Source organism: Strix aluco, chromosome 5, assembly GCF_031877795.1.
Source record: "Strix aluco isolate bStrAlu1 chromosome 5, bStrAlu1.hap1, whole genome shotgun sequence".
Classification (NCBI taxonomy): domain Eukaryota; kingdom Metazoa; phylum Chordata; class Aves; order Strigiformes; family Strigidae; genus Strix; species Strix aluco.
Window position 1 is genome coordinate 35,244,720 of NC_133935.1, and position 26,737 is coordinate 35,271,456.

The 26,737-nt window shown below is 41.6% G+C and overlaps 2 protein-coding genes across 5 annotated transcripts in view; one reads left to right on the forward strand and one right to left on the reverse strand.

Annotated features, from left to right (window-relative positions):
* Nucleotides 1-104: 104 nt before the first annotated feature.
* ACTR6 (actin related protein 6) lies at nt 105-9,682 on the reverse strand. Its single transcript, XM_074826972.1, has 11 exons — nt 9,347-9,682; nt 8,635-8,752; nt 6,849-6,917; nt 5,393-5,516; nt 4,434-4,569; nt 4,287-4,343; nt 3,493-3,591; nt 3,227-3,305; nt 2,363-2,534; nt 1,299-1,437; nt 105-515 (listed from the first exon to the last, which is right to left on the reverse strand). The coding sequence occupies exons 1-11, from the start codon at nt 9,412-9,414 to the stop codon at nt 386-388; spliced, it is 1,191 nt and encodes a 396-aa protein (XP_074683073.1). The 5' UTR covers nt 9,415-9,682; the 3' UTR covers nt 105-385.
* Nucleotides 9,683-19,088: 9,406 nt separating this feature from the next.
* The window catches only part of BLTP3B (bridge-like lipid transfer protein family member 3B), a 59,618-nt gene continuing 51,969 nt past the window's right edge, over nt 19,089-26,737 (forward strand). For all 4 annotated transcript variants that reach the window (XR_012623551.1, XM_074826974.1, XM_074826973.1 and 1 more), the window contains exon 1: nt 19,089-19,294. Coding sequence is in view for 2 of the 4 variants with exons in the window: in XM_074826973.1 (XP_074683074.1) it covers nt 19,251-19,294 (44 nt within the window). In the remaining 2 variants the exon portion in view is untranslated. The remainder of the gene's footprint in view (nt 19,295-26,737) is intronic.

Consider the following 26,737-nt stretch of genomic DNA (forward strand, 5'->3'; position numbering starts at 1 on the left):
GTTTAATGTCCATTCAATTGCACGCAGGAGTTAGAGTAATATTCATTTTGAAAAAAAAAATTAAAATCTTTGTTTCTTCTCACTATGTATGAGTGTCACACCAGTACAAGCATTCAATATTTTTATTGTGTCACGCATCGAGGTTTTCTGCAATACAAATACAATGAAGCTATTGGTAAAATATGATAACATAATGAAATGACAATGAGCATATTATTTCATAGTATTAGGCTTGTAAAACTTTATTTTTAAACTCTGAAAATTATTTTTTCCCAACCCACTTAAATACAGGAAAGCTAAAACACAATCCTAACTGACAGGTTGTATTTCAAAGAGTTCCATTCTGAGTAAAACAATGGAATAACAATGTATCCAACTATGCTATCTATATATCAAATTTCTCTTCACAGATATTGTGTCCATGTTCTTCATAATCTTCTCTAGTTACTACCATGTCTTCAAAATCATCATTTTCAGAAATGAGCTTCCCACCTTCCCAAGAATAAGTGATAGGGCTGAAAAATAAACAGTTATTGTTACTCATCTGTATGTTCATTTCAAACAGAAGTATGCAGTGATGATTTCCAAGACTTTTATTTAGCCATACCTATTTAAAAAATACATTTTTGATTGCTAAATCAAACCATCCAGCACCAAAGTTTGAAATTTTAGCAGGGATAACTGACTTTGATTTTTATAAAAAGCAAGTGCCTCTCTGGAGGCAGGTGTGAAGAGGGCAGGAAGTGGGTATGTCTTTATATTTACATTGCACAGATAATGATGTTTTAATATTTCAAAATACTCTTTAATAATACTTTTTAAAAAGTGAAGATTTTTTTGTACTTTCAAGATATACTTGTTTTGTCTCAACTGTATATTCTCTGCAAAGATGTTACCCCTTCCAAATCCCTGAAGTGGCTATATTAATAATGACATGGCAGTTCAGATGCTGAAAATTCTTCTGCGTAAAAGACTAAACTCTGATCTTGCATACTTATGTATCCACTTAATGACAATACAGCCTTATTTATCTGTTTATGATAAAAAAACCTGATCCTGAAAACACTTACTTACATGCTTAACTTTATTAGCGAAAGTACAGGGCAAGCAGGTGGTCTCAAATTTATTTGGTTTGTCTGAAAATACACTGATTTAAAACATTCTTCTTGTACAACTTTGGTTAACTTAATATTTAAATTAACCCCTTTAATCTATCTTTTTAATCAGCAAAAGAAATTCTAGTTTATAGTTTGTTCTGCTAGAAGGACAAAGCTTGTTCTGTACAATTTAGAACTTACTTTTCAGGAAGAACAACAGAAACATCATAATCAGTTGGAGTAAGACATCGAACTTCAGAATAAACCCGATCTCTGAAGCCTGGAAAAAGGGTGTTTCCTCCAGTCAGAACTATGTTCTTGAAGAAATGAGGCTGCATTTCTGTAAAATAAAAAAGTAAATCTGTAGTTAAAGAGACTGAATATATATTTAAAGATTAAAGGTATTTTTCTCAATTTTGTTATGAATTGGAACAGAAGTAAGATATGCATAGAAGAACTTTATGATCATCTAACAATCACGAGTTAATTTCATTGAGAAATACAAAAAAGTGATCAATCACCCTCTTTTCCTTGTGATTTTTAGAATTTGGCATTGATAACTAGTGTTTTTTTATACTGTCTATTATATTTCATGTTTGTCAACACAATTCCCCTTTCAAAAGGGATTTTGAATGCTACAATTTTTTTAAGAGTACAAAATAATAGCCTCAATGCCACCATACTTATGTGGTATCATAAATCCTATGCAAGTCTTCTTTGTAGTAATGACATTAATTACACATACATCATCTATAAAATGAAAGTCTTAGTATTGCTTCTGACAAGCACAGCAGTCAGAAAGGTTTTACACTTTGATGCCTCAATTACTGAGTTTGGTCAGTTTCATTTTTCTTGTCAGTTTCATTTTTATCTTCTCCCAGTGAAGAAAGATATTTTAACACACAGGTAAAACTAATTTCAAGTATGTTCCATCATCAGTGTCAAAGACGGATAGGTCACATTAGAAAAGGATGTGAAGAAGAACGAAGTCTACAGCAATTAACTGAAACAAGAGTAGAAACCAATCGATGAATCACCACAAAACTGTGTTTGCCTAACAATCTTGTAGACAATCAGTTCTTGAGTATATGACACACACCAGAAGACAGCAGAGTTCACAACAACTTAATAACTGGCATATTGAGTGTACTAACTTCCTAAGACACTTTGGATGCTTAAAAAAAACCAAACCAAATCAAACAGAAATAAACCCCAAACCAACACAACACCCTATACACACTTTTCAGAATACTTCGAGGTTATACCTTCAGGTAAATTCTGAATAGAGTAAACAATGGCTTCAGGAATTCCCATCTCTTGAATACCAATATCCGAAGGATGGAAGAGTATTTCTGGAACTGCAAATCTTTCATTTGTTAGACGAAGTATTTGTTCACCAGTCTTGTATTTTCCACTTAACACCATCTCTTCCCTTGGCTAAATTAAAGACATGAATAGTAGCCACCGCTTAAGAAAAGAAACTACATCCTAGAGTATTCAGCTAATCTTTTTCATGTACTGCAGAGGTAGGCAGTATATTCTATGTTAAGTCGTCTTATCAACAAATCTTTTAAGAATACTACATAGTCTGGTATTAAATCTGAAATGACTTTCCTCTTATTTTGCTTTAGGCAAAACTGCAGTTGATAAAACAGATATGCATGAGAGTGGCCTTAAAATAATGGCACTCCTTTTGAAACTATGGCCAATTCAGTAAATGAGATAAATTGTTAAATTGTCTTCATTGATATGAAGACTCTTCAGGCTCATCTACAACGTGACTTTGAACCTTCTACCTATTAGGGTATTTAAGTTAAATTCAGAGAGACTTACAAAAAAGTATCAAAGCAGAGAAAACATTTTCCAACTTAACTTTAAAAAAACCCAACAATAATGATATGGATAGGTAGTATGACAGAGCACAAGCATAGAAAGCTACAAGTATTAAATAATAGAACACAAAATGCTATGCTGGAAAAATATTTAATCTCAACTTCCTAAGGAAAACTTTAATGCACAGCACAGAAAGAAGTTACAGCATTAGAAAGAAGAAAGTCCTTTTAACCTCTCTACTAGACTTGTGCAGGGGAACAGTCCAAAAAATACTTCAAAAACCATACTATCATTACCTTACAAAATCCTTTTTTGATTGTGCTGAAGTCTGGCAAAACATAATCTACCATTACAGTATTTTCCTCTCCTTTCAATCTGAAAGAGAAGAATGTAAAATACAACAGAATAAAGAATAAGTTCTGAATCCCAAATATTTTATACTGACAAGAATTCCTTTGACTTAACTGGAAAGTTTTCTGATTAACAGTATAGTTTTATTTGTTTGTACCAATAGATTATTCAGAAGTACCAACTTTTACATTTAGTACCATTGTAAACATACTTGGCAATGTCCATGTCCTTGTAAAAGTCTTGAGAAACATAACACACATCTTCTTTCACTTGATTAATTACATGTGTTTCATCCATAACATGTAGCTGCCTGTGAAAAACAAAAACCAAAACCACAGAAGTTTAAGAATAATTCTTAGCATTACCTGTCCAGTTTTTCACTGGAGATGATCAACCACAGTTTTCAAATCACAGAAAGTTACTGTCTCAATATCTAAAACTTGTATTCAATTTACAAAAGGATTCCTGGCCTGCTGGAGTTTAGTATTTTCCTATTTCACAGTTCAATAAATACAAACATCTACTTGCATTTGCCCAATGTCTTCATAACAAGTATAGCCACAATCCTGCAATTAGCTCTACTAGCACAGACCTTTACCTAGATAAAGTTCAAAGCTAAAGGATCCTAATGAAAAGTTGATCCTATTGAATTTTATTTGAGGTATTGATAGAATCAGCAAACTGCCTGATGATCTACTGAGACATCTCACTGAAACCTCTCAGAAAACATGCAAGGACTTGAGTAACTGTGAACACACAGGTAACCTGAACAACTTCAAAAGCGCTGGCACTTTAAGAACAGCCTAATTCTTCAAAGAGCTTAAGCTCACCTTAATTCATCTTGAGCTTAAACTCAAGATCACAGCTAGCAGATCATAACAGACAAAAATTCCCTTCTCCTTTAAACAGCACTTAATCTAAAATTCACAGAACCAGTAACTATATCGCCACAAACTTCTAGCTCATTTCATATCAGGTCTCAAGATGATGATCAGCATGCTTTACCTGTAAGAGATTATCTCCTTCAGATGGTTGGTTAAGAGTTTTCCTCCAACATTAATCCTACAGAAAAGGAGTAACACGAGGAATTCCGTCATTATTAACTTCAGGCATAGCAAACAATTCTTCTAGAAAATATATACAGCAGTTTACCTGATGATTGCCTCTTTCTTCTTTTTACTTCTACAATAAGGTACAATGTGCGTAAAAGAGTATCCACTATCCACGATGATACAGCACAGCTCAGATGGATTATCCCGGAAATACCTGTGTGCACTAAGAGCCCCAGCTGAAATATAGAAAATGTCATTCAATTTTTATATGAATATACACTTTTAGAATTTACATTGATACGAAAATGTACTTGCTTCATATTTAAATGCCTTTGACAGACTTTCAAAACCTCAATACATAATACTACAGCCAACACATGAATTAATTTTTACAGAGGATAAAGTTAGGTATTGTATGTGACTCCTTTTATTCTTTTTCAATAATTCGAGTCCATATTCAGTTTCCTCTCCTAAAGTCCAAGCAGACTGATCACACCACAATTTATCAAGCCTATCTGGAGTATCCTAAGTCCAGCTATCTTTCAGAAGAGTCGTGATGTTATTTACATATTCCCTATTAGACACAATACATATCATGATTGTAATGCTGCATTTTATTTGCTAATACAAAATAAAACCAAACAAAAACCCACCCACCCCCAAAAAAAGGAAAGCTATCAAAGACTTCATGAAAATTTTTGGTAGACTTTCTCAAATGCTATCCTGTTTCAAAATCCATCCGTTACCCCTGTCATCCTGACTGTCCACAAATTTCCTTTAACTTTATAACATGACACTCTTAAGAAAGTAGTACAAGAGTATAGCTGGAATTTCTAAAAAAAAAAAAAAAAATAATGTTTAATCCAGTTAAGAGTACATATAGGAGCATATAGGAGCATATATATTACTCAAGAGCCAAGAATGAAATGAAGTAATTTCTTTACTATCTTTATATATACATGTGTGTGCATATGCATGTAGGCATGCTTATTTATTTATTTATTTATTTACAAGGTTAACCTTCAAAATATATAAATGCAAACTAGGAGACAGACTCACCATTTACTCTAAGAACTGCTTGAAATTGATATTCTTCAAATAGAATTTCATTCATGGATTCTTGTATTGAACTGAAGTTAAAATAAGGTTCGGTAATAATAATATTGGTATCTACAAAATCTACCTATGAAAAACAGATAAAGATTGTCATTACACAAAACTTGGAAATTAATACTCCATTACCATATTTTGTAGCAGCTGAAGATCATGCAAATTTGAAGACATGATTACCACTTGCCGTATTTGTTTGTAGAAGCTAGGCTTCAAAAGTTTTAAGTTTTTTAAAGACTTCACAAGCAGTGATACAACTTTATCAAATTAATGAGTAAAAACATAATAGAAGGGAACACCTTCATATATATTCTGCTTCTGTTATGATTCTTACAAATCGTAATCCAACATTTTAAAGAGATACCCATAAAGGAACACTATAATACTGATGTAAAATACACTAATCCTATCAACTACAGAAAGATAAGTCTCTTCAACAGTTCAGCACTTGCATCACAAAATTACTTATCTAACAACCAAAGATGAAGTCCTGCGCAAAGCAGAATCAATAATAAAACTCCCAGAGACCTCTAATGAGGCTAGCAAAAGATCCTGAACTTTCTGCATTTACTGATCACTCAAACCCCTCAGAAGGTTACTTCAATCATAACTGGATATGGCCCTAAACCTATTACCAGCTGTATCTCTCTGTAGTCTTCACTCATGAAAAAGAATTAAAAACAAGTTCTCTCTGAAACCATGACTAAATTGAATCTAGTTTCAAAACTAATATGAAAGCTGTTTCAAAAGCCAGCACTGTATATTTTTGTGTATGGAGACTAAGATAATTTGAGGCATTACTTTCACTCTCAGTACCATTCTGCCTCCTAGGTGTTACAAAAACCAAAAACTTTCGGAGTATATAACACTTTTTTTTAAAGAAAAAAATAAAAGGGAAGCCTTACTACACTTCTTGTGCTAAATCCAGTTCATGCAATAAATAAGAAAAATTAAGTATGAGGTATTTATATTTCATACATTCAACTTACTCATAGGTAGAAAATGGTTAGCCAAAGATGGTTACTCAATGGATATGTCTTCTCGCGTACTGACCGAGCTCATCACTCTTTTACATCTAAAGTTTCTTGATCTCTAAACCACACTGTATCTGTCTATAATTATTTTTTACTAACTTGAACTTAGTTATATTGATGTGAATTTCTTAACATATGTGAACTGGACTCACTACGAATACACATAAGAGTTTCTTAAATTCCTACACTAGAGCTGGAAGTAAAAATTTTCTTCAGTTTGCAAAAAAACAAATCCCCGTGATTTCTAATTGAAGGGACTTTCAAATAAACAGTAAGCTCACCAGTTCTATTTAATATTTTCTGTATTTATGTTAATTCCATTAGTCAGTATTTAACCTAAACAAAATCTGTAATTAAAAAAAGGCTCTTACTTGATACATTTCTTTTCCAAAAAGATAATCCCAAACCTGTCTCTGGACATCCCAGTTCACCAAGTAACCCTGTAGGAATTCAGAAAAAAAAATAACAATGTTTAGAAAATAAAATCATACTTAAAAAAAAATACTAGACATCATAAAATGTCAAGTGATTGATAAGCTGGTAATATAAAGAAATCTGAGTGTAAAAATGTCTAAATTCACATTTCTATGCCAAGAAGTAAATGTTACATAGGATAAAGAATGTTACAAATATTCCCCATCAATGTTAATTATTACACTACAAAACCAATATAAATTGTGTTTCCTATATACATTATTCTCTTTGACAGAAACCTGGCAGTCTGACCTCTGTGCCAGGGAAGGTTATGGAGCTGATCATCCTGAGTGCCATCACATGGCACGTACAGGACAAACTGGTGATCAGGCCCAGTCAGCATGGGTTTATGAAAGCTTCACTAACCTGACCTCCTTCTATGACAAGGTGACCTGCTTATTGGATGAGGGAAAGGCTGTGCATGTTGTTTACCTAGACTTTAGTAAAGCCTTTGACACCGTTTCCCACAGCATTCTCCTGGAGAAACTGGTTGCTCATGGCCTAGACAGGCATACTCTTTGCTGGGTAACAAACTGACTGGATAGTCAAGCCCAAAGAGTTGTGGTGGAGTTAAATCCAGTTGACGGCCAGTCACAGGTAGTGTTCCCCAGGGCTCAGTACTGAGGCCAGTTCTGTTTCTTATCTTTATCAGTGATCTGACCGAGGGGATGGAGCGCACTCTCACAAGATGGACCACACCAAGTTGGGTGGGAGTGCTGATGTGCTCGAGGGTAGGGAGGCTCTGCAGAGGGATTTGGACAGGCTGGATCAACGGACCAAGGCCAACTGTATGGGGTTCAACAAGGCCAAATGCCGGGTGCTGCACTTGGGTCACAACAACCCCCAGCAGCGCTACAGGCTTGGGGAGCAGTGGCTGGAGAGCTGCCAGTCAGAGAGGGACCTGGGGGTGTTGATTGACAGCCGGCTGAACATGAGCCAGCAGTGTGCCCAGGTGGCCAAGAAGGCCAATGGTATCCTGGCTTGCATCAGAAATAGCGTGGCCAGCAGGGACAGGGAAGTGATCTTACCCCTGTACTCGGCACTGGTGAGGCTGCACCTTGATTACTGTGTTCAGTTTTGGGCCCCTCACTACAAAAAGGACATTGAGGTGCTGAAGTGTGTCCAAAAAAGAAGAACGAAGCTGGTGAAGGGTCTGGAGCACAGGTCTTATGAGGAGCAGCTCAGGGAACTGGGGCCATTTAGCCTGGAGAAAAGAGGCTCAGGGGAGACCGTATTGCTCTCTACAACTACCTGAAAGGATGTTGTAGCCAGGTGGGTGTCGGTCTCTCCTCCCAAGTAGCAAGCAATAGGACAAGAGGAAATGGCCTCAAGTTGCACCAGTGGAGGTTTAGACTGAGTATTAGGAAAAATTTCTTCACCGAAAGGGTTATTAAGCATTGGAACAGGCTGCCCAGGGAAGTGGTTGAGTCACCGTCCCTGGAGATATTTAAAAGATGTGTAGATGTGGTACTTAAGGACATGTGGTTTATGGTTGGACTCGATAATCTTAAGGGTCTTTTCCAACCTAAATGATTCTATGATTGTTAAATTTCAGACTGCTGCACTTGATTCTTGCATGACACTATATATAACCCTGCAGTTGGGGCATATTGTATGAAAACTATTCCTTAAAACACCAATTCACATTCGGCTATAATGTTAAACTCAGGTTATCTTACTTACTTTCTGAAAAGGGAGAATATAAAAAAGACCAGAGGGATCTTTAATTTCATCCAGTTGATTTGCCGTAAAGGTTTTCAAGCGTGCAGTCTTTGATCTGAACTGACAGTTGGGAATAACGCTGGAAAAGATTGGGAAGCCTCCTGTTCATCATGACATGAGACACATTCATTGTCTTTACATTACTTTCATAAATAGAATACTTTTAATAATATTTTTGCTGCTGTGTTTTGGTTTTAATTCATTTATTGGACCCCATTACGAGGGAAATCTCTCCATTCTGACACCGCCGGTGCAGATGAGGCACCTTTTGGAAAAACAAAACCAAACCAACCCTGCACACCGCACTGAGCTACCACCACCCCCCGCCGCCAGCACAGCACAGGGAGCGCCGGGGGCTCCCCCGCGCCCGGGCACCGCCGGTCCCTGGGCGGTGGGGGCCGGTGTCGCGGTCCCGCCGGAAGGCTGGCGCGCGCCGCAGGGGCGGGGCCCGGCGCCCGCCGCAGGGGCGGGGCCAGGCCGGGCCGGGCCTCTCCACGGCGAGCGCAGGCGCGCTGGCGGCCCGCTTGCCGGTGAGGGGCTGAGGGAGAGGCGGCGCGGCCTCCCGTGCACCCCGGCACCGGCGGGGGAGCGGCAGAAGGACGGGCGCGCAGTGAGGGTGCCGGCGGAGCGATAAGGGGACGACCGCCCGTCCCGCCTCCTCCCGGGCCCTCACCTGACGTTCGCGTGGCTGTAGCCGATCTTGGCGTTGTAGGCGCCGTTATCCAGCACCAGCGTCGCCATGTTCCCCACGGCGCCACGGCCGCCGCCGTCCCAGTATTGATCCGCCACCGCCGTGGATCTCTATGGTTACCATAGAGCGGAGGAGCAGCGCGCGCGCGCGTTGCCTGATGGGACGCAGGAGTGCCGCGGGAACCGCCTCCGGCAGCGCACCCGCCTCTGGCGCGAGCCGCTCACGTGATGCCGGTGACGCTCGGGAGGCGGCGGACGCTATTGGTCGGGTGCGACCCGGAAGCTCTCGCCGAAGAGACCGGCGGGGGCGGGGGCGAGGAGTCACCCGGTCGAGCTCCCGCTGCGGGGCCGTTCCCTGAGGCGGCAGTGCGCCTGCGCGGGCAGCTCCCCCCCCCCCCCCCCCCGCCGGGGACCGCGCCAGCCCTGGGGGGGCGGGGGGCGGCCGTTGAAGGGGGGCGGGGAGTCGCGCCCTCCAGGCAGGGGCACGGCGGGCACGGGACGATAACACGAGAGCCGGGGCGGGGGGCGCGAGCCCTTCCCCGGTGTGTATGAGGTTACAGACCCCCTCTGTTGAGGGAGGGCCTTGCCCTCCGGTGAGCCGAGGGCCGCGTCGCGGGTGTCCCTGGCAGTTCCGTGCCGCGGATGGTGTGCGGGAACCCAGCGCACTGGGGAGAAACGCGCGGGTTGAAAGTCACGTATGTGAGAGCTAAGCGCGCAACACCGGCCTTGCCTACATAAGAATGTTACAGAATGAAAAGGGAGAAGACTTTAAATTCCACTATCATTATTTTATTGTTGTTCTAAGCGTGCTGTAATTAACGCTATTTTATTATAAATAATATAAAACCAGTGCTATTGGTATTCGCTGTCACTGACCAGCTTTTGTTTTACTGACATCTGCGTCGAATACCACACACCTTGACAGAATCACAGAGCAATAGAACAGTCCAGGCTGGAAGGGACCTCGAAAGATCATCTGGTTCAACCTTGTGTGGGAAGGAGAGCTGAGATGAGGTGGTCTAGCACCCTGTCCAACCCCATCCTGAAAACCTCCAGTGACGGGGACTTCACCACATCCTTGGGGAGGTTGTTGCAGTGATTGATTGTTCTCAGTGTAAAAATGCTCCTTATATCAAGGTGAAACCTCTCCTGATGCAACTTAAACCTGTTGCCCCTTGTCTTCTTGTTAAGAAAGAGCTTCCATCTTCTTTGTAGACACTTTAAGTACTGAAACACTGTGATACTGGAATACCCTGTGCCTTCTCCAATGAGAAAAGACCTAACTCCTTTTCTCATAGGGCAGGTTCTCCAGCCCCTTGATCATCTCTGTGGCCTTCATTTGGACCCTCTCCAGTCTGTCCACGTCTTTTTTGGAATGTGGGGACCAGGACTGGGACGTCGCACTCCAGGTGTGGCCTGACAAGCCCTGAGCGGAATGGAATGATCACGTCTCTGTCCCTGCCAATGCAGCCCAGGATCCGATTTGCCTTCATTGCTGCAGCAGCACATTGTTGACTCCTGTTCAGCTTGCTGTCCACCAGGACCAGCTCCTTTTCCGCAAGGCTGCTCCCCCACCACACAGACCCTAGCCTGCACTGGGCATTTCGGTTATGTTGTCTCAGGTGCAGGATCTTGCACCTGTCTTTATGATGAATTTTACTGTATTTATATATTTTACTTACCATCACTAATATCTTTGTTGTTATCCAATAAATGTGCATTACAGTTTTGTATCTGTATGTAATTGGCTTTCCCGCAAATTTCAGAACTTACAAATAACTGCTACTTTGTATGATGTGAGTCTTTACGCTAACAAGTATCAAGTGTCTTTCCATGAGCAGAATGCACGGCAATCTGATTTTAGACCAATCATCTTTAGGTGCTTGTCAGTATCTTAAGGACAGCATCGTTAATCCCTGCTTTAGCAGATACTTTCTTTGGTTCTTGAGGAGAGGTCACAGGAATTATCAAAAGCCTGTTTTTCCAGTTCAGAAGTTTCTGGATTATTTTAAAGAACATTGTAAAGTGTTTGTTGTTCTCCTACTTTGCCCACCGACAGGTATAGTGATAGTAAATTTTGGTTTTGTAATTAAAACTCAAAATACACAAAACATAGAATTGTAACAAACACTATAGATAGTCACTGTGTTGCAGAGGAACATAAAATATTACTCTTAAAATTACAATTTTTACTTTATCCTTTTATTAATAACATAAAGTTCTTAGAAGAATAATTTAGACTCAACCATTATAGCTATTGCTAGCTTTTGCCTTGTGAAAATAAAGGTGAAAGCCAGAATTTAATTAATTACTTTTATCTTCTAGATACTATCTCCAGCTCTGTGAGACTTCATCAGTTATCATTCAAGGACTTGTATTGAATTCAGAGTTACTTTTGCTTTTTTTTTTTTTTTTTTTAGGACTTACAGGACAAGTGCCAGGCTTTTAACAGTTCACTTAGATTTACGTGTGGTGGTTGATATACATAAATATTTAAAATCTCTTGGAACTAAAGTTGGTATATTTACTGTCCTTGCTAACTGAGGGCAATTCACATGCATATTTATTGAGTTTGTTTACATATGCACCCATGTATTGCAGTGACACTTCTGATAACACTTTCTGTTGTTGTTGATAGAGTCCCTAACAAAGACAAAGTCAGTAACATAGCAAGGACACATAAATAGGAGTTTGAAATGCCCACATGGTAGCAAACCTCATACATTGCTCCTTACGATAGCTTAGAATTGATATTTTGTGCTGTGCTTTAACTTTGAGTAATGGTCTGTCAGACTACTTAAGCCTTGCATGTCTGCATTTGAAGACAAACCACTATCTTTTGCAGTATCCATATGAAACTGTGCCGAATTTATCATTCCGCAAGTATGAAACAAAGCACTCACTCAAACTAAATCAGAACTTCTTAGGTCACATTTTATTTGTTCTTTTTCCACTGCTTCATTTAATGGGAAAAATGGCAAATATTTTTTGTTAACTCTGTGACCTTCCCGTTTCTGAAGTCGCCTGGGCTCTTGTTTTTGGGTTTTCTTCCTCCAACTCCATTCCAGTTTTCACTGGAATCTACATGACCATATGAAAAGTCAAACTCTATCTGCACATGCTATACAAAGCACACAGCCGCTTATTTGCTTTGCTTTGCTCTGGGGGAACAGAATGATTGAATGGTGCCAGCTACAGAATTTGCTGGTTGTTTAGAGCACCCAAAGAAAAGCACCCAAAGAAAGTTATCCTTAAGGAAGAAGTTATTGCATTCTTTGAACCTCACACAGAGGGTGTCTTATCCTGGACTTAGCATCCATAAACTGAACTCCATGCACCTTTTTTTATTTAGGTGATGGTGTAGGGCAGGCTGCTGGATGAGATGACTGCCTGATGGGAAACTACACCCTTGGGTTCTTGGGTCTTCTGTTAAATTGAAAGAGTTCACAAATAGGCCCTAGAAATTACCTGTGGTAAATATAACACAAAATTCTTCTTTGAGATCATTTTAGTATCCTGGATACACTCACAAGTGGTGTTCTTTCTTGGTGACATGAGTGCCAGCTGCTGCTGGCATAAGGAGGGAACACATAAAGGAGGGAAGCCAGGAACTGAAGGAGATACTGTGGTCAGCAGGGCACCACCCCCAGCCAGGGAGCAAGGCAGGCAGGGGAGGGAGGGCAGCCCACAGCCCAGGTCATCAGGCAAGTGTGTGATGATGAAGCAGGTCTGAGGTCAAGCACATGTCAATCCTCAAGTGAGGTCTGGTGGGGTGAACAAGGACCAGACATAGCCCAGGGATCACCAGGCAGGTCCATGGTGACCGTGCAAGTCTGAAGTCAACAGGGAAAGTTGGCGGGTCAGGGTCCAGATCAGCAGGACCCAGATCAGTGGGACCCATGGTAATACATGTGATGATCACAGAATCACAGAATCATTCAGGTTGGAAAAGACCCTTGGGATCATCGAGTCCAACCATCAGCCCTACTCTACAAAGTTCTCCCCTACACCATATCCCCCAGCATCTCATCTAAACAACCCTTAAACACATCCAGAGATGGTGACTCCACCACCTCCCTGGGCAGCCTATTCCACTGTCTGACCACTCTTTCTGTGAAACATTTTTTCCTAACGTCCAGTCTGAACCTCCCCGGTTGCAGTTTAAAGCCATTCCCTCTTGTTCTGTTGCTAATTACCAGTGAGAAGAGACCAGCACCAACCTCTCTACAACATCCTTTCAGGTAGCTGTAGAGCGTGATGAGGTCTCCCCTCAGCCTTCTCTTCCTCAAACTGAACAGTCCCAGCTCCTTCAATTGCTCCTCATAGGATTTATTCTCTAGGCCCTTCACCAGCTTCGTTGCCCTCCTCTGCACTTGCTCCAGCACCTCGATATCTCTCTCGTATTGAGGTGCCCAAAGCTGGACACAGTACTCCAGGTGTGGCTTCACCAGTGCAGAGTACAGGGGGACTATCACCTCCCTACTTCTGCTGGTCACACTGTTTCTAATACAAGCCAGGATGCCGCTGGCTTTCTTGGCCACCTGGGCACACTGCTGGCTCATGTTCAGCTGCTTGTCAATTAGAACCCCCAGATCTTTTTCTTCCAGACAGCTCTCCAGCCACACTGTGGGAGTGTCAGCCCTGCGCAGCTGTGGGAGATTCAATATGTTAAGAGGCAAACTGACATCGGCCGGTCGGCTCTGCGCAGGCCTGGAGAAGCAACAAGGCTTTGAGGAGAAACAGGCCTTGGAAGAAAGATAAGAAACTGCCAGGCTGTGCTAAGGTGGCAGGGAAAAACAACGGACAGCTGCAACGCTGAGCTGTGGAAAAGTACGGAACCGTCTGATGGGAGAGAGAGTTGATGGCTGTCTAGTTGCTGATTTGCTTGTTATGCTGATGGGAGCTTAAATGAGAGCAGAAGTATGTATTGTATAAGTATGTATTATTGTAAGAAGAAAAAGAGAGATTAAAGAAAATAAATGGCCCCTGCCCTGCAGAAAGAAAGAAGAACAATCAGGACTCATTTTTTTGGCCGCTACACCACACCTCCCCAAGCCTGTAGCGATGTTGGGGTTGTTGTGGCCCAAGTGCAGGACCTGGCACTTGGCCTTGTTGAAGCTCATCCTGTTAACGTTGGCCCACAGATCCAATCTATCCAAGTCTCTCTGTAGAGCCTCCCTACCCTCATGCAGATCGACACTCCCGCTTAACTTGGTGTCATCTGCAAACTTACTGATGATATACTCTATGTCCTTATCAAGATCATCAATAAAGATGTTGAACAGAAATGGTCCCAACACCGAGCCCTGAGGAACACCACTTGTGACCGGCCGCCAGCTGGATTTAGCTCCATTGACCACCACTCTCTGGAACCGTCCATCCAGCCAGTGCTTGATCCAGCAGATCGTTCACTCATCCAGGCCATGGGCAGCCAGTTTTTCTATGAGAGTCCTCTGGGGAACTGTCGAATGCTTTTCGAAAATCCAGGTAGACAATATCCACAGCTTTTCCCTTGTCCAATAGTCGGGTCTGTTTTGCTGATTAAGGATACCAGTTAAACTCGGACACCAGAGTGAAAAGAGTAGGCGTACTTTACTAGTGATAACCAAATAATGTAACAGCATAATACAGAGAACATGCAGTAAGAATAAGCAGGATAGTGCACTTAAAGCAACAAACAGAGTAATGCATCAAATCATTACTACACGAGAGAGAGAGAGAATAGTAATTAAGAGAAATACATCACCACTTGCATATATAATCATCATCATCCAGATCCACAGACGCTGGGGAGCCCTGGTTACAGCGAGGATTTGGAGAGCCTGTCCCGGCAAGTGGGAAATCCTACGCGGTGCGTCCACCCATAGGTGAGGCATCCAAAGTCGCTGTGAACGGGCCCAGCCTTATATACCAGAGATCGGCAAGCCAGAATAGCTGGCACCTTTGTTTTGAGCGGAAAGTTTCTGGTTTCATTCTCCTGTTGGATTCCACCCAAAGCTTGGCCAGGGCTCGGGGGGGGAAGACCAAGGGAGTTTCTACAAGGCCAAATACTTAGGTTCTCAGCCTTGAAGAAGGCTGTGAAAGGAAAGTCGGATACATTCTCTCCTCTCTACTGATTATATTTTGTCTTTCACTAGCGAGTTTACATATTTTATTAATGACTACATGCTAAGTTAGCAGCTTCAGCTTGGGGCCTGTTGTTCAGGCTGCAGTATTTCAATACTTTAGCACTTTTTACACCAGCATAAGTGGGTTGTTATAACTTAGTACAATACCTACTAGCACAATGGTTATCAGCTATAAAATATACAGGATTCATCTATAGGTCAACTCAGGCTTGGGCCTGTTGTCCAAGCCTTAGCACTTCAGGGTCATCTTGTCATAGAAGGAGATCAGGTTTGTCAGGCAGGACCTGCCTTTCATAAACCCATGCTGACTAGGCCTGATCCCCTGGTTGTCCATTATATGACATTTAATGGCACCCGAGATGACCTGCTCCATGACCTTCCCTGGCACCAAGGTCAGACTGACAGCTCTAGAGTTTCCTGGATTGTCCTTTCTGCCTCTCTTGTAGATGGGTGTCACATTTGCCACCCTCCAGTCCAATGGGACCTCCCCAGTTAGCCATGACTTCAGGTAAATCATGGAAAGCAGCTTGGAGAGCACATCTGCCAACTCTTTCAGCACCCTTGGGTGTAACCCATCCAGTCCCACAGACTTGTGTGCATCCAAGTGGATCTCCACTTCCTCTTTAATTGTGCTGACCTCATTCTGCTTCCCCTCCCCATCTCCCAGCTCATGAGGCTGGGAGTCCAGGGAACAGGCAGTTCCACTGCTAAAGACTGAGGCAAAGTAGGCATTGACCACCTTAGCCTTTTCCTCATCCTTTGCTATTATGTTTCCCTCTGCATCCAGTAAAGGAGGGAGTTTTTCCCTAATCCTCCTTTTATTGTTAATGAATTTATAGAAACATTTGTTATTCTCTTTAACAGCCTTAGCCAAGTTGAGCTCTAGCTGCGCTTTGGCTCTCCTAATGTTCTCCCTGAATAGCTTCACTACATCTTTATAGTCTTCATGAGAGACCTGCCCCCTCTTCCAAAGGCAATAGATTCTCCTTTTGTTCTTGAGATCCAGCCAAATGTGCCATGATGTGCCACTCTAGCTGCCGCTTTCCTTCTCCTGTGACACAGTTTCTCTGCACTGGGTGGGGAGTCATTTTGGTAAATCAAGAGCAAAGATCCTTGGTTACTAGATGAAGAAATCCTACATAGCAATGTTTATAAGTGCAAAGTAGTCAGGAAGGCTAAGCCACTCTTTCCTCTTTGTGGTTATCATATTAAGGTGACAGCTGACGACACTCTCACAAGGTTCTCCATAAAGGGTTGCCTTCCTCTGTTCAGAGCAGGAACCAGACTTTGAGACTTTGTATCAAGCACCCTTTTTCATGTAGCAGTGGTCTAATTATCATGAACATGCCAGCAGAAATTCATCTGCTGGCAAACGTGAGACTGTGATTTGGACAATTAGTCCAGTCTTAATAAACATAATCTGGGGATATCCTGATATTAATTTGTATCAGGCTGTAAAAAGAAGTGTCAGATACTCTTCTTGAACCAAGGGATAAGCTGTGCTCCTTATCACATGCCCTTCTAATTCCCTGAGGTGGGGGGGGGGTGGGGGTGGTGGGGGGGGTGTTGATCTGTGCATTTTCCTCCATTCCTTCATTCAGTGTGCTCCAGGAGATGGGGGAGAACATGAAGTCACGATTCAGATCAACTCTGCCAGACAGGAATATTTCTGGTTTCCAGTTCTGACACCAGTGAAGAGCCTCTGGACTTTTCCTTTTCTGCCAGAGCTATGCTTGCCAGACACTTGAAAGGGAACACACAGCATGAGTGCTGCTTTCCTTGCCCCTCATATTTTCTTTCTTGATGAGAAGCTGATCCATCACGATGATGAACACTGTTTCTCTGAGATACCAGTAGAATTTTTTCTAGTTGAGAAAAATGAACTTAAAACAGGAATGAAAGTGATAGTTTCATACACAGCTCATTCCCACTTTATAAATCTCTTTAAAGAATGTGAGGTCAGTATTACACAACTGACTGATTTTTAAATGCCTGGAAAAATCAATTGGAAACATTTATCTCCTGACCTATTTTTTCTGTTGCTGCTTTGTATTTCTGACTTTAAGGTCCTTGGGGTTTTTGTTCATTGCATATAAATTATTAATCTGTTATGTATATGACAAGAAAATAAAATAGTATCTGATGTCTTTGCTCTGCAGCTCTAGACTATATTGTAGAGGCAGCAAGCCATCCTTCATACAGAGGTCACATCTGAAAAGCTTGTTAGTTTTACAGTTGTTAATTTTTTTTCTTTTTCCAGTTAATACCACTATTTAGGGTACTTGGTTGCCCACCACTGAAATTCTTTAAGATACCTTTTTGGAATGAGGGACCCGCAGAGAAGAGGGTTACTGGATGAACAAAATTAACACAAGACATTTATTTTTTAATTGGCTTGGAAATTTTGCTACATCATGAGAAGCTATTCTCTCAAAATTAAAATAACTTGTAGGCTTTATATTTGCCACATATACCCAGTGAAATGTAAGCACGTGGGGAACAAATGGACTTTACAAGTCTGTGGGTTTGAGTAATTGCTGAGAAATTTAAGGGAAATATTATATATGCATATACACATATGATTTATTGCCATATCATTATAAGTTTCTGTCAGGAAGCTTTTCTTCTTTTTCTCTGGCCTTGTTCCTTTTGTGTGGTGCTTTAGGGGCAGTAGCCATCCTGGCTTTCAACTGGGCCAAGATCAGCCTCAGAAGGCGTGCAGCTGTTTGGGCAGGGCTTGCTGCCTGAACAACTCTTCCACCTGCCTCTGGAAGGATAGATGGGAGGGTCGAATTTGTTGCTTCTGCTGTTGTTTGCATGCTCAGTGTACCATTTTGGAGAACCTAGATGAAACCAAATTTGAGGATTGCTTTTTGTAGCTGGAAATGAATATTGCTTATAAAACAGAGGTATAAAAATGATAAACATCTCACTTGGCTAATCAAGGTGTATGTATAACAAAAGAGCTAGAGCAATGGAGTTTATCTGGAAAAAAGTAAATATTCTGTGAATGAACTTTGCAGATCACTTGGGGAGAGCATGACATGCAGGAATTAATGCCCAATATTAATGCATGTAGGTCATTAAGCATTTTATCAAGAGAAATTCTTGCTACATACTAGAACCGGGTTTTCTCTTTCTTGTTGTTACACCTAACACTTTTTAGTGGCACTTTATGACAGATGCTCAACAAAAGTAACAGCCGGTATCGATCACTCGGGATGCAGGGGGAGAGCGGGCCGAGCCCACGGGGGACACGCTCCACAGGCGGGAAGGACGGAACCACAGGAGGGGACGCAGGGAGACTCCTTAGGAGTTCTGGAGACGGGAAAGCTGAAGAGGGAGGAAAGAAGCAGCTGGCGGAGGAGAGCGGAGAAAAGGCGGGCGGTGCGGCCCGGGGCGGGCAGAGGCTGAGGGGGACCCTGGCTGTGGCGAGCAGGGGGTCAGCGAGCAAGCGAGAGTGGGCGGCGCCCCTGCCCCGCCTCCGCCGGCCGAGGGCTGCCGCTCCCCGCGCGGGGCGGTGGCTCCGGGCCCGGCCCGCCCCGCTACCGCCCCGCTACCGCCCCGCTACCGCCCGCCGCCGCCCCCCGTCACTAGGCGATGCTGCAGCCAAGATGGCGGCGGGTGCCGAGTGAGAGCGAGCGGAGGCAGCAGCTCCGCTCCCCGCGGTCTCCCCGCCTCGGGCAGGGGGAGGCGGAAGGATGAGGCGCGTCTCCGGTCCCCGCTGGTCGTCGTAAGGGGCACGGGCCGGCAGACACCATGGCGGGGATTATCAAGAAGCAGATCCTGAAGCATCTCTCCAGGTCAGTGGGGCGCCGTGCCCCGGGGAGGCTGAGGGGTGTGCGGGGGGGCGGTGGCAGCTCCCGGTCCCGCGGCTCCGGGCTGGGAGCGGCCCCGGGGCCTGGCGCGGGAGGGGGCACACAGGCGCCGGGCTCCATTCCGCCCGCGGAGGGTGGAGCTGGAGCCGCCTGCTCGGGGTGACTGTTGGAGGCGGAGGGGGTGGCCGGCCGCTTGCGTGGGGCTGTCCGGCGGTGACAGCCGCATCAGTGGCCCCTAGCCCCCTCGCTCGGTGCCCGGCGGCGCGGGGGGGGGGGCGGGGCGTGCAGGCGCCCGCCCGAGGCGAGAAGGGGTCTCGCTCTGCCTTGGCGCAGAAGGGAGTCACCGAGCGAGTGAGTCACCGCCGGGCCCCGGTCGCCTCCCCGCCGGGCAGACGGTGCCCGCCCCCGCAGCCCGCCTCACGGCGCCGCGCCGAGCCGGGCGGGGGCAACCCTGACGGCGGGCGGGGGCTGCCGGGGCGGCGGGCCCGCGGCCCCCGAGAGGCGGCGGCGCAGCCCCTCGCCGGGGGGCGCTGACGGGGCCCGCGGCGAGCCCCCAGAACAGCCTGTGGCGGCGAGGAGGTGTGCGAGGGGGAGCGTGGAAGAGAAAAGGGGGGGGGGGGGGGGGGAACCCCAAACGGCGTCGTAGTTCGGGGGGGTTTACACGAGCCGTCCTGGCTCGCTGGCTGGCTGGGGCTGTGCGAACTCGGCTGTGGCCCTGCAGGTCTGGTCGCGACATCCGAGCTCTTGCACAGGCAGGTGAGGCCGGGTAACAAAAGAGGCGTTTCGGTGCACGCAAAGGGATGAAAGAAGTTCGACGTTTTCTGGGTAACTGAAGTCATATCTAACGTGCCTCGTGGGTTAAAACAAAAGCTAACAAAAAAATTCCCTGCTGTAAAATTCTGTAGCTGTCAATGCCGTGTGCTTGAAAGATGGAAAAACTGCAGAAAGTATGCAGTTTGATTGATACAGTTTTAAAAAGCCACATTATATTTCTCCCATTTTCTAAAGAGAGGTAAAAACCCATTAGGTACTTGATCTGTCATAATACCACAGCGTTGTTATTCTTCAGAGCTTACTTTTATAAATTAAAAAATATAAGCTGAAATATTGGTCCCTATTTGCTTTTTTTTTCCCCGATATGTTTTATTCTATTTTTGTGTGGTATTTCTGAATATTTATTTTCTTCACGTTTCTGAATATTTATTTTCATCAGTGCTAATAAATAGAGAAAATCAAACGAAATGACAGATTGTCATTTGACTAATGTGTTGATCATGCATGGGGAAAACACAATTCACATTCCAAATCCTTTGATATCTATCCACTAAAGATGATGTATGAAGCAGTAGTAGAATAATTTTTCTCTTCCACCCTACTCATGAGTTTTACAACTGGGAATGCTGGTAAAGAAATCTTGTCTTCACATGAGAATAACTGAGCACTATGCAAATGGAAATTCAATACGAAGATGCCATCAGCCTTGAGTCAGTTTTCAAATTGGAAATCTGCCTGAAATCACTGGACTTAATTGACTGATATAGGTCAGTTCCTTACAGTGCTATTTAGCAAGCTGTATGGAAAGAGAAGTGAACTCTAGTCTATGTGCTACAGGTTAAAGTCTAAAATGTGTCTGGGAAATGGGCATGAGTAACATGAACTGGTTTTTGTCTAGTTTTTCGAATTAACAGCTGAATAGATTAGAATTAAGTACTTTTTAATGTTAATAAATTTGTGTTTGCTTTCTTGTATGATGTGATAATGCTTATTCAACAAGACTGTGTCAAATGATTGTGACAAGTTTCATCTTTTTTAAAAAGCTTATGCAATATATCTAACAATCTGAGGTTTGCAAGTTGAAGCTCATGATCCACACTATGTTGAGATTAAAAAGTGTGTTCGCTACCTAAAATACAGACAGTATTATTATTAAGCCCCTTATTACGGGTGTTCTTAATCACATGAGCAGGTAATGTCTTTTCTCCCTGCAGAACTGGTGCTTCAGTGATTGAAGAAGTTGGTTACATAAGAAAATGGAATTCAAGTGACACAAGCACCTGTAAATCTGGGTGGCTTTTTAAATTTCAGGAACTTGTTTTTTCAACAGATGTGATAATATTCTTTATTTCAGGATTTTCCTTAGGATGTTTTATAAGAACATGATTAAAGTAGGCTTCACACACTGTTTTATTTCAGTGTGGAGCCAAATACACAAGGAATTCCTGTAATACAGAGGGTGCCAAAGGACACTTTCACTTTGTACTCTATTACTGTATTGGTTCCTGTTCTGCAGTTGTCATAGTTGCTCAAAACTGATGCTTGTTTGCCATCTTCAACAAAGCAGGTATTAGTGGCAGGTTTAAAATGTACTAGAAAATGTTGATAAAGGAAGAATGGAAAGAATTATCCTGTTATGTTGATTTACTTTCATTTTTGATGATTGTATTTATGTTTGAACAAAGCCAAATCTAGTAAGTACTTCAAAGAACAAATAGAAGATATAAACCTGTGCCTTCAGTTACAGAGAAGTACTCTTCTTTTTTTGCCACAAATCGCAGAATCTCGGAATGGTTGAGGTTGGAAGGGATCTCTGGAGGTCATCTTGCCCAGCTCCCCCAAATCGTCATTGATTTAGCAATATTTGCCATGAAGATTGCCGCAATATCTGAAACTCATGTGTTAGCGATTTTCAGCTTTCTTACTATCTAGATACTGTATATGCAAATTTAAAAGCGTGTCATTCAGCAGTATAGTTTCCATTTAGCAGTTTACTGATATGGACACTGGTGTTGTGAAGGAGTCTTATCATTCTGCATTTGTTAACTAGGGAAAATTTTAACAGAGGCATGAGTCTTTAAGGTCTGAGAACAAGAGGAAGACCCAACCTGCATTTTGGAAATTTTGGTATCTAAATGACTTTTTATCTTTGTAAAAGGTTCTTCTCATTGCTGTGTTACAGTTTAAGAACAGTGAAGGTAGTAGGGCTTATTTACTCAGCTTGTTACAAACCTGTATCTTATGTCAAGATCTGATAAGTTTTTAGCTTTCTCACAGTCTGTTAAAAACTTTTGAAATACAAGCTGTGTCCTCTACCTTCAACATGCGTTGCTCTTCTCCAAGACCATGGAAGAAAATAAGGAGGGAAGGGAACAATACATTTTTTTTGTTGTTCTTCAGATTATGTGGTGCTTGGCATGGGATATGAAACTAAATGCTGTCTACTAAGCTGAGGGGATGAGTTTGTCATTTGGATTAAATTTTTGTCAGCTCCATATTGTGTTAGGTGTGCTTTTTGTGAATGCAAACGGTGGAGTGTCTTTCTTTTATAATATACATTCCCTAAAATGAAACAAGTGTCTGCATAATGGCATTATCCTTTACGAAGGTAGGAGTGAGACACTGTGTCTTCTGTGTAGTGTTGGGGTCACTTACTGTCAAGGTCTTCCCCAGTGAACTGAAACTTGTGTTGAATCTTCCTGTGTAGTGTTACATGTTTTTACAGGTGAGAGATTTCTTGTTGAACAGCACCTTTTATTGCAAGATTTTCTGTGCACCGCCCTGCTATGATAATAGCAGATACCCTTCAGCGTTACTTCTTTTTCCTCAGTTAGACTTTGCAGACAAATGTATAAACCAGTGGTGTTAAACATTTCCAGTACGACTCCAGAATGCACTACACAAGTTCACAGTAGTGTTCATTTTGTACTATCTGTGTTATAAGGGGATCATCTCCACCACAGAGGTTTGGATCTAAGATATTGACAGAGATTGGGTATTACTGACACAGACTTGTATAAGGGTTTTTTCAGGTGTTTTTTTGGTTTTGGCTTTTAGTATCTTTAACTGAAATTCCCTTCTACTAATGAGTGGTCTGAGTCTTCTGTATAAGTATCTGAAATATCCATGCCTTTTTGTGAAAAACAGTTTTGTTTATCAAAATATGTATAAGATCTATGTTAAGTAGTCCCACTGAATATGGCATTCTTCATCTCAATTAGATATTAACTCTTAAGTTTACCAATGATAACACATATTTCAACTTAAGAAATTACATGTTTGAATCTTATTTGCTGTTTTCACAAAGAAAACGGAGGTTTCAAAGTCTTTGATGTGGCAGAAATCTGAATTGTTTTCAGTTTGTGTCATTAGTTAATGTACTGTGTGATCTTAGACCTTCTTAGCTTTTGCTCACCTGAAGCAATAGATGTGAAAATACTAAGATTTCAACAGAAGAAAACTGCAGTAAATTTTGTGACAATTTTTTTCACCTCATAGTTGGGAAATCATGCTAAAATCTATACGGAGAGTGATTTTAGAAAGAATAGCATACTAATTGTATGGATATCAGGAACCAGTTGATCCTGCTATAAACAGTGATATCTTACATCATCTGGTACAACTTCACTGATACATGTCCGACCTAAATATTTGACTTGCATATCTGCTTTTATACCAGTAAGACATGCCTGTTTGGTGAGGGATGTTGTAATCTCAAGAGATCTGAGGTGACTCCTTTTAGAATCTACCAATGTAACACCTTTGTTTGGCCAGAATGGGCTCATTCCTTCCTGTAACTAAATTACCAAAATTGTTTGGATGAACTTTGAAACTTCTGCTAGTAGAAAAAAAGTAGAATTTTTGCTTATTTTCTATTCCCTTTCTATGTCACTTCAGTTTTGTGAAAGTTATTCAATTCTTTTAGGCAGCCAAAGAACACAAAGTGTGTACCTTTCATAGAGTAAGTGTAAAACAGCTTCTCTCTTTGCTTATACTGAAGATTTTACAGAGTGTATTCTATGTGACTGACTATTGGCTTGTGTAATATGTGGGGGAAATTGCAAAACACAGTGTAGACATAACAATCTCCATTGTTCGGAATGAATATATATTGAATCTGAATGCTTATGGAAAGCGTTAGCATAATGTCTTTCTTAAATGTTACACCTAGAGTCTGAAAAAGGACAGGTAGTAAAGCAGAACTGCTTGAGACAGCAGAAGGGAATGAGGAGAAAGATCCATTTTAAGTTTCATTACAATCCTGTATTTATTAAATTCCCTTATGTTTGGAATTCAGTACTTTTTGTATTTAAATGGAGACTTCATGCCAATGGTTTTGTCAGTGTGAACGTGTTGGTAGTGTTCTGATGAGCATGAAGGAATCAATAAATGCTTTTTTCAACAAAAATAAAAAAAAATCACTTTCTTCTATTTTTGTTAGTAGCTTCATGCGTCATATTGCATTTTAAGCTTCTGTAACAGAATGTCTTCCAAAAGGTGAATCTGAAATTGCTGTGGTGCTTTATGAAATTATAATGGTATTTTAAATAAACCAGCAATCATGTATTTGCTGGTAGAATTCTTAATCATTACATTTATTAAGATTTAATACTAAATTTTGTGTTACATTCTCAAAGATCTCTTAAGCTTTCAGTAGCATTTAGGTTAATAAAATGCACAGAATTTGACTTCTGGTTTTCCATTTGTTTACATTATTTTTGCAAATGTATTATAAATCTAGATTCTGCAGTCATTTTATTTGTACAGTTAAAGTTCTGCTGAAGCTTTGTTGAAGTCAGACAACTCTTATGTATACATAATAAAAATTAATGCATTTGCAGAATCGACAGGAATAAATCAGCATTTTACTAGTACAGTATGCGATCATTTTCTTTAAACAATTCTCAGAATAGTTTTACTGGGAAATAAGTTTCACAATGAAAATGATGTTGAAGATTACTTCATGTTCAAGTAGCTGATGTGCTACTGGGAAGCATTCTCAGGAAAAAGGGTATTTAAATAAAGCCTGTGGGGAATAAAATTGTGTCTTATGTTCAAATAATTATGGAGTATGTAAGAATCAAAACAAAGCCCCCAGTTACATTTTTTGAAATTTGATATTTCTCCTGCCGAGGCCTTGGTGGGTTTTTTTATGTCAAAGGGGTATAAAAGTGTGTGCTAAGTAACTTTCAGAGTGAGAGGTGCCTTTTAAAGTGTATTTTGTATTATTTGCTGCTTTCTTCTACAAGCAGATTGGACAAAGGAGATTAGATAATCTCTGATGAAACATGAATGGAATTAAAGGTTTACACAAAGTATTTGTTTCACAGATTTTTTGCAAATCATGGGAATAATTGTTAACAGGTAATTACACAACATCTCTAGGTTTTGACTGCTTGTGGGAGAACCCAGGTTTCTCAATCCCGTGGCTCCCTCAGAAGTTCTTCTGTACACCTTTGTGGAGCTGGTGCTAACCAGGGTTCAGATCTCTTCATTCTCTCTTCTTTTCATGAGAAGAAACAGGAGAGGCAAGTAAAAAAAGAGCTGCAGCTCAGGCTGTGGCTTTTAGTACTTCCAGGCTCCCCTACGTGGATGTACAAGCTTTGCTATGTGAAGAATGCCCCCAGCACAGATTTTGTGGCAGCTCTGCCATGCAGTTTACCATATAGTTTGAGAATACCAGAGCTTTTATTTTCTCAGAGTAGTTGGCTGCTTCTGTTATCTGACTCCCAAAGAAGCAATGTTGGGATCCAGCTACCCAGGAATCTGGAAGTTACATGGTTGCTTACTTTTGAAACAATTACCATGTTGGTCCCATTGCTGGTGATCTGGAGACCTGAGAAAAATAATAATTAGTAACTAGGTATCTAATTCATTTTAGTGTTAGAGCTCTTTAACATTGTTCAGGTATCCCAACAAACTGCCTACCGGGGCACTGTCCAAACGCTTGGATTTTATTGTACTCAAAAGACTAAAAGTGTAGGAATTAATTATATTTAGGCTGAGGCATCTTTTCAAAGTAAAGACAGTTAACAAAAAATTTCTCATTTTGAATTACCACATGATTTGCCAAATTAAATATTCTGATTTTTAATTTTTGAGAAGCTTAGTGTACTGAAATTTCATAGCCTGAAAAATCAGAATGTCAAGAGTGTGCAGGTCTTTGTACCACTGCCCCAAATACAAAATCAAATCCAAGAAGTTCTGTTCTGTTACGTCTGTAGAGTCATGTTTCTTTAGTGTGAATTTTGAATAGGTGAAGTTGAGACACTGTGAATAGGAACAAATAATGTGGGCTGAGAAAACTCAGGCTAGGCAAAACAAAACTGAAAACTTGTCTCCCATTTCAAAATAAAATAACCTCTTATGCTGCATCTCCAGGTTATTTTTCTTCTCACATTCCAAATATACTTACTGAGTATCTCTGAAACCACTTGGCTATATTATATAGACCTTTTCTGCATGATTAAAATTTTCTCCATAAGCTGTTCATTTAAACATGGCTGCAGCGTTGTAGTATCAGACAGCAAGAGGTATTCTGATGGAAATCTAGCATTTTACTCAGGTCTGTTTCCTTTTTAGTTCTATAATGTCATGATGTGTAACAAACTGTTGTAACTGCAGTTATCTTTAGCTGAAACTCTCTTATGTTAT

Coding starts and splice junctions, on each gene's coding strand:
- ACTR6 (XM_074826972.1), bottom strand. CDS start 9,414: ATGGCGACGCTGGTGCTGGATAACGGCGCCTACAACGCCAAGATCGGC. Junction 8,753..9,346: donor TACAGCCACGCGAACGTCAG/GTGAGGGCCCGG, acceptor AATCTTTTCCAG/CGTTATTCCCAACTGTCAGT. Junction 1,438..2,362: donor TATTCAGAATTTACCTGAAG/GTATAACCTCGA, acceptor TTTATTTTACAG/AAATGCAGCCTCATTTCTTC.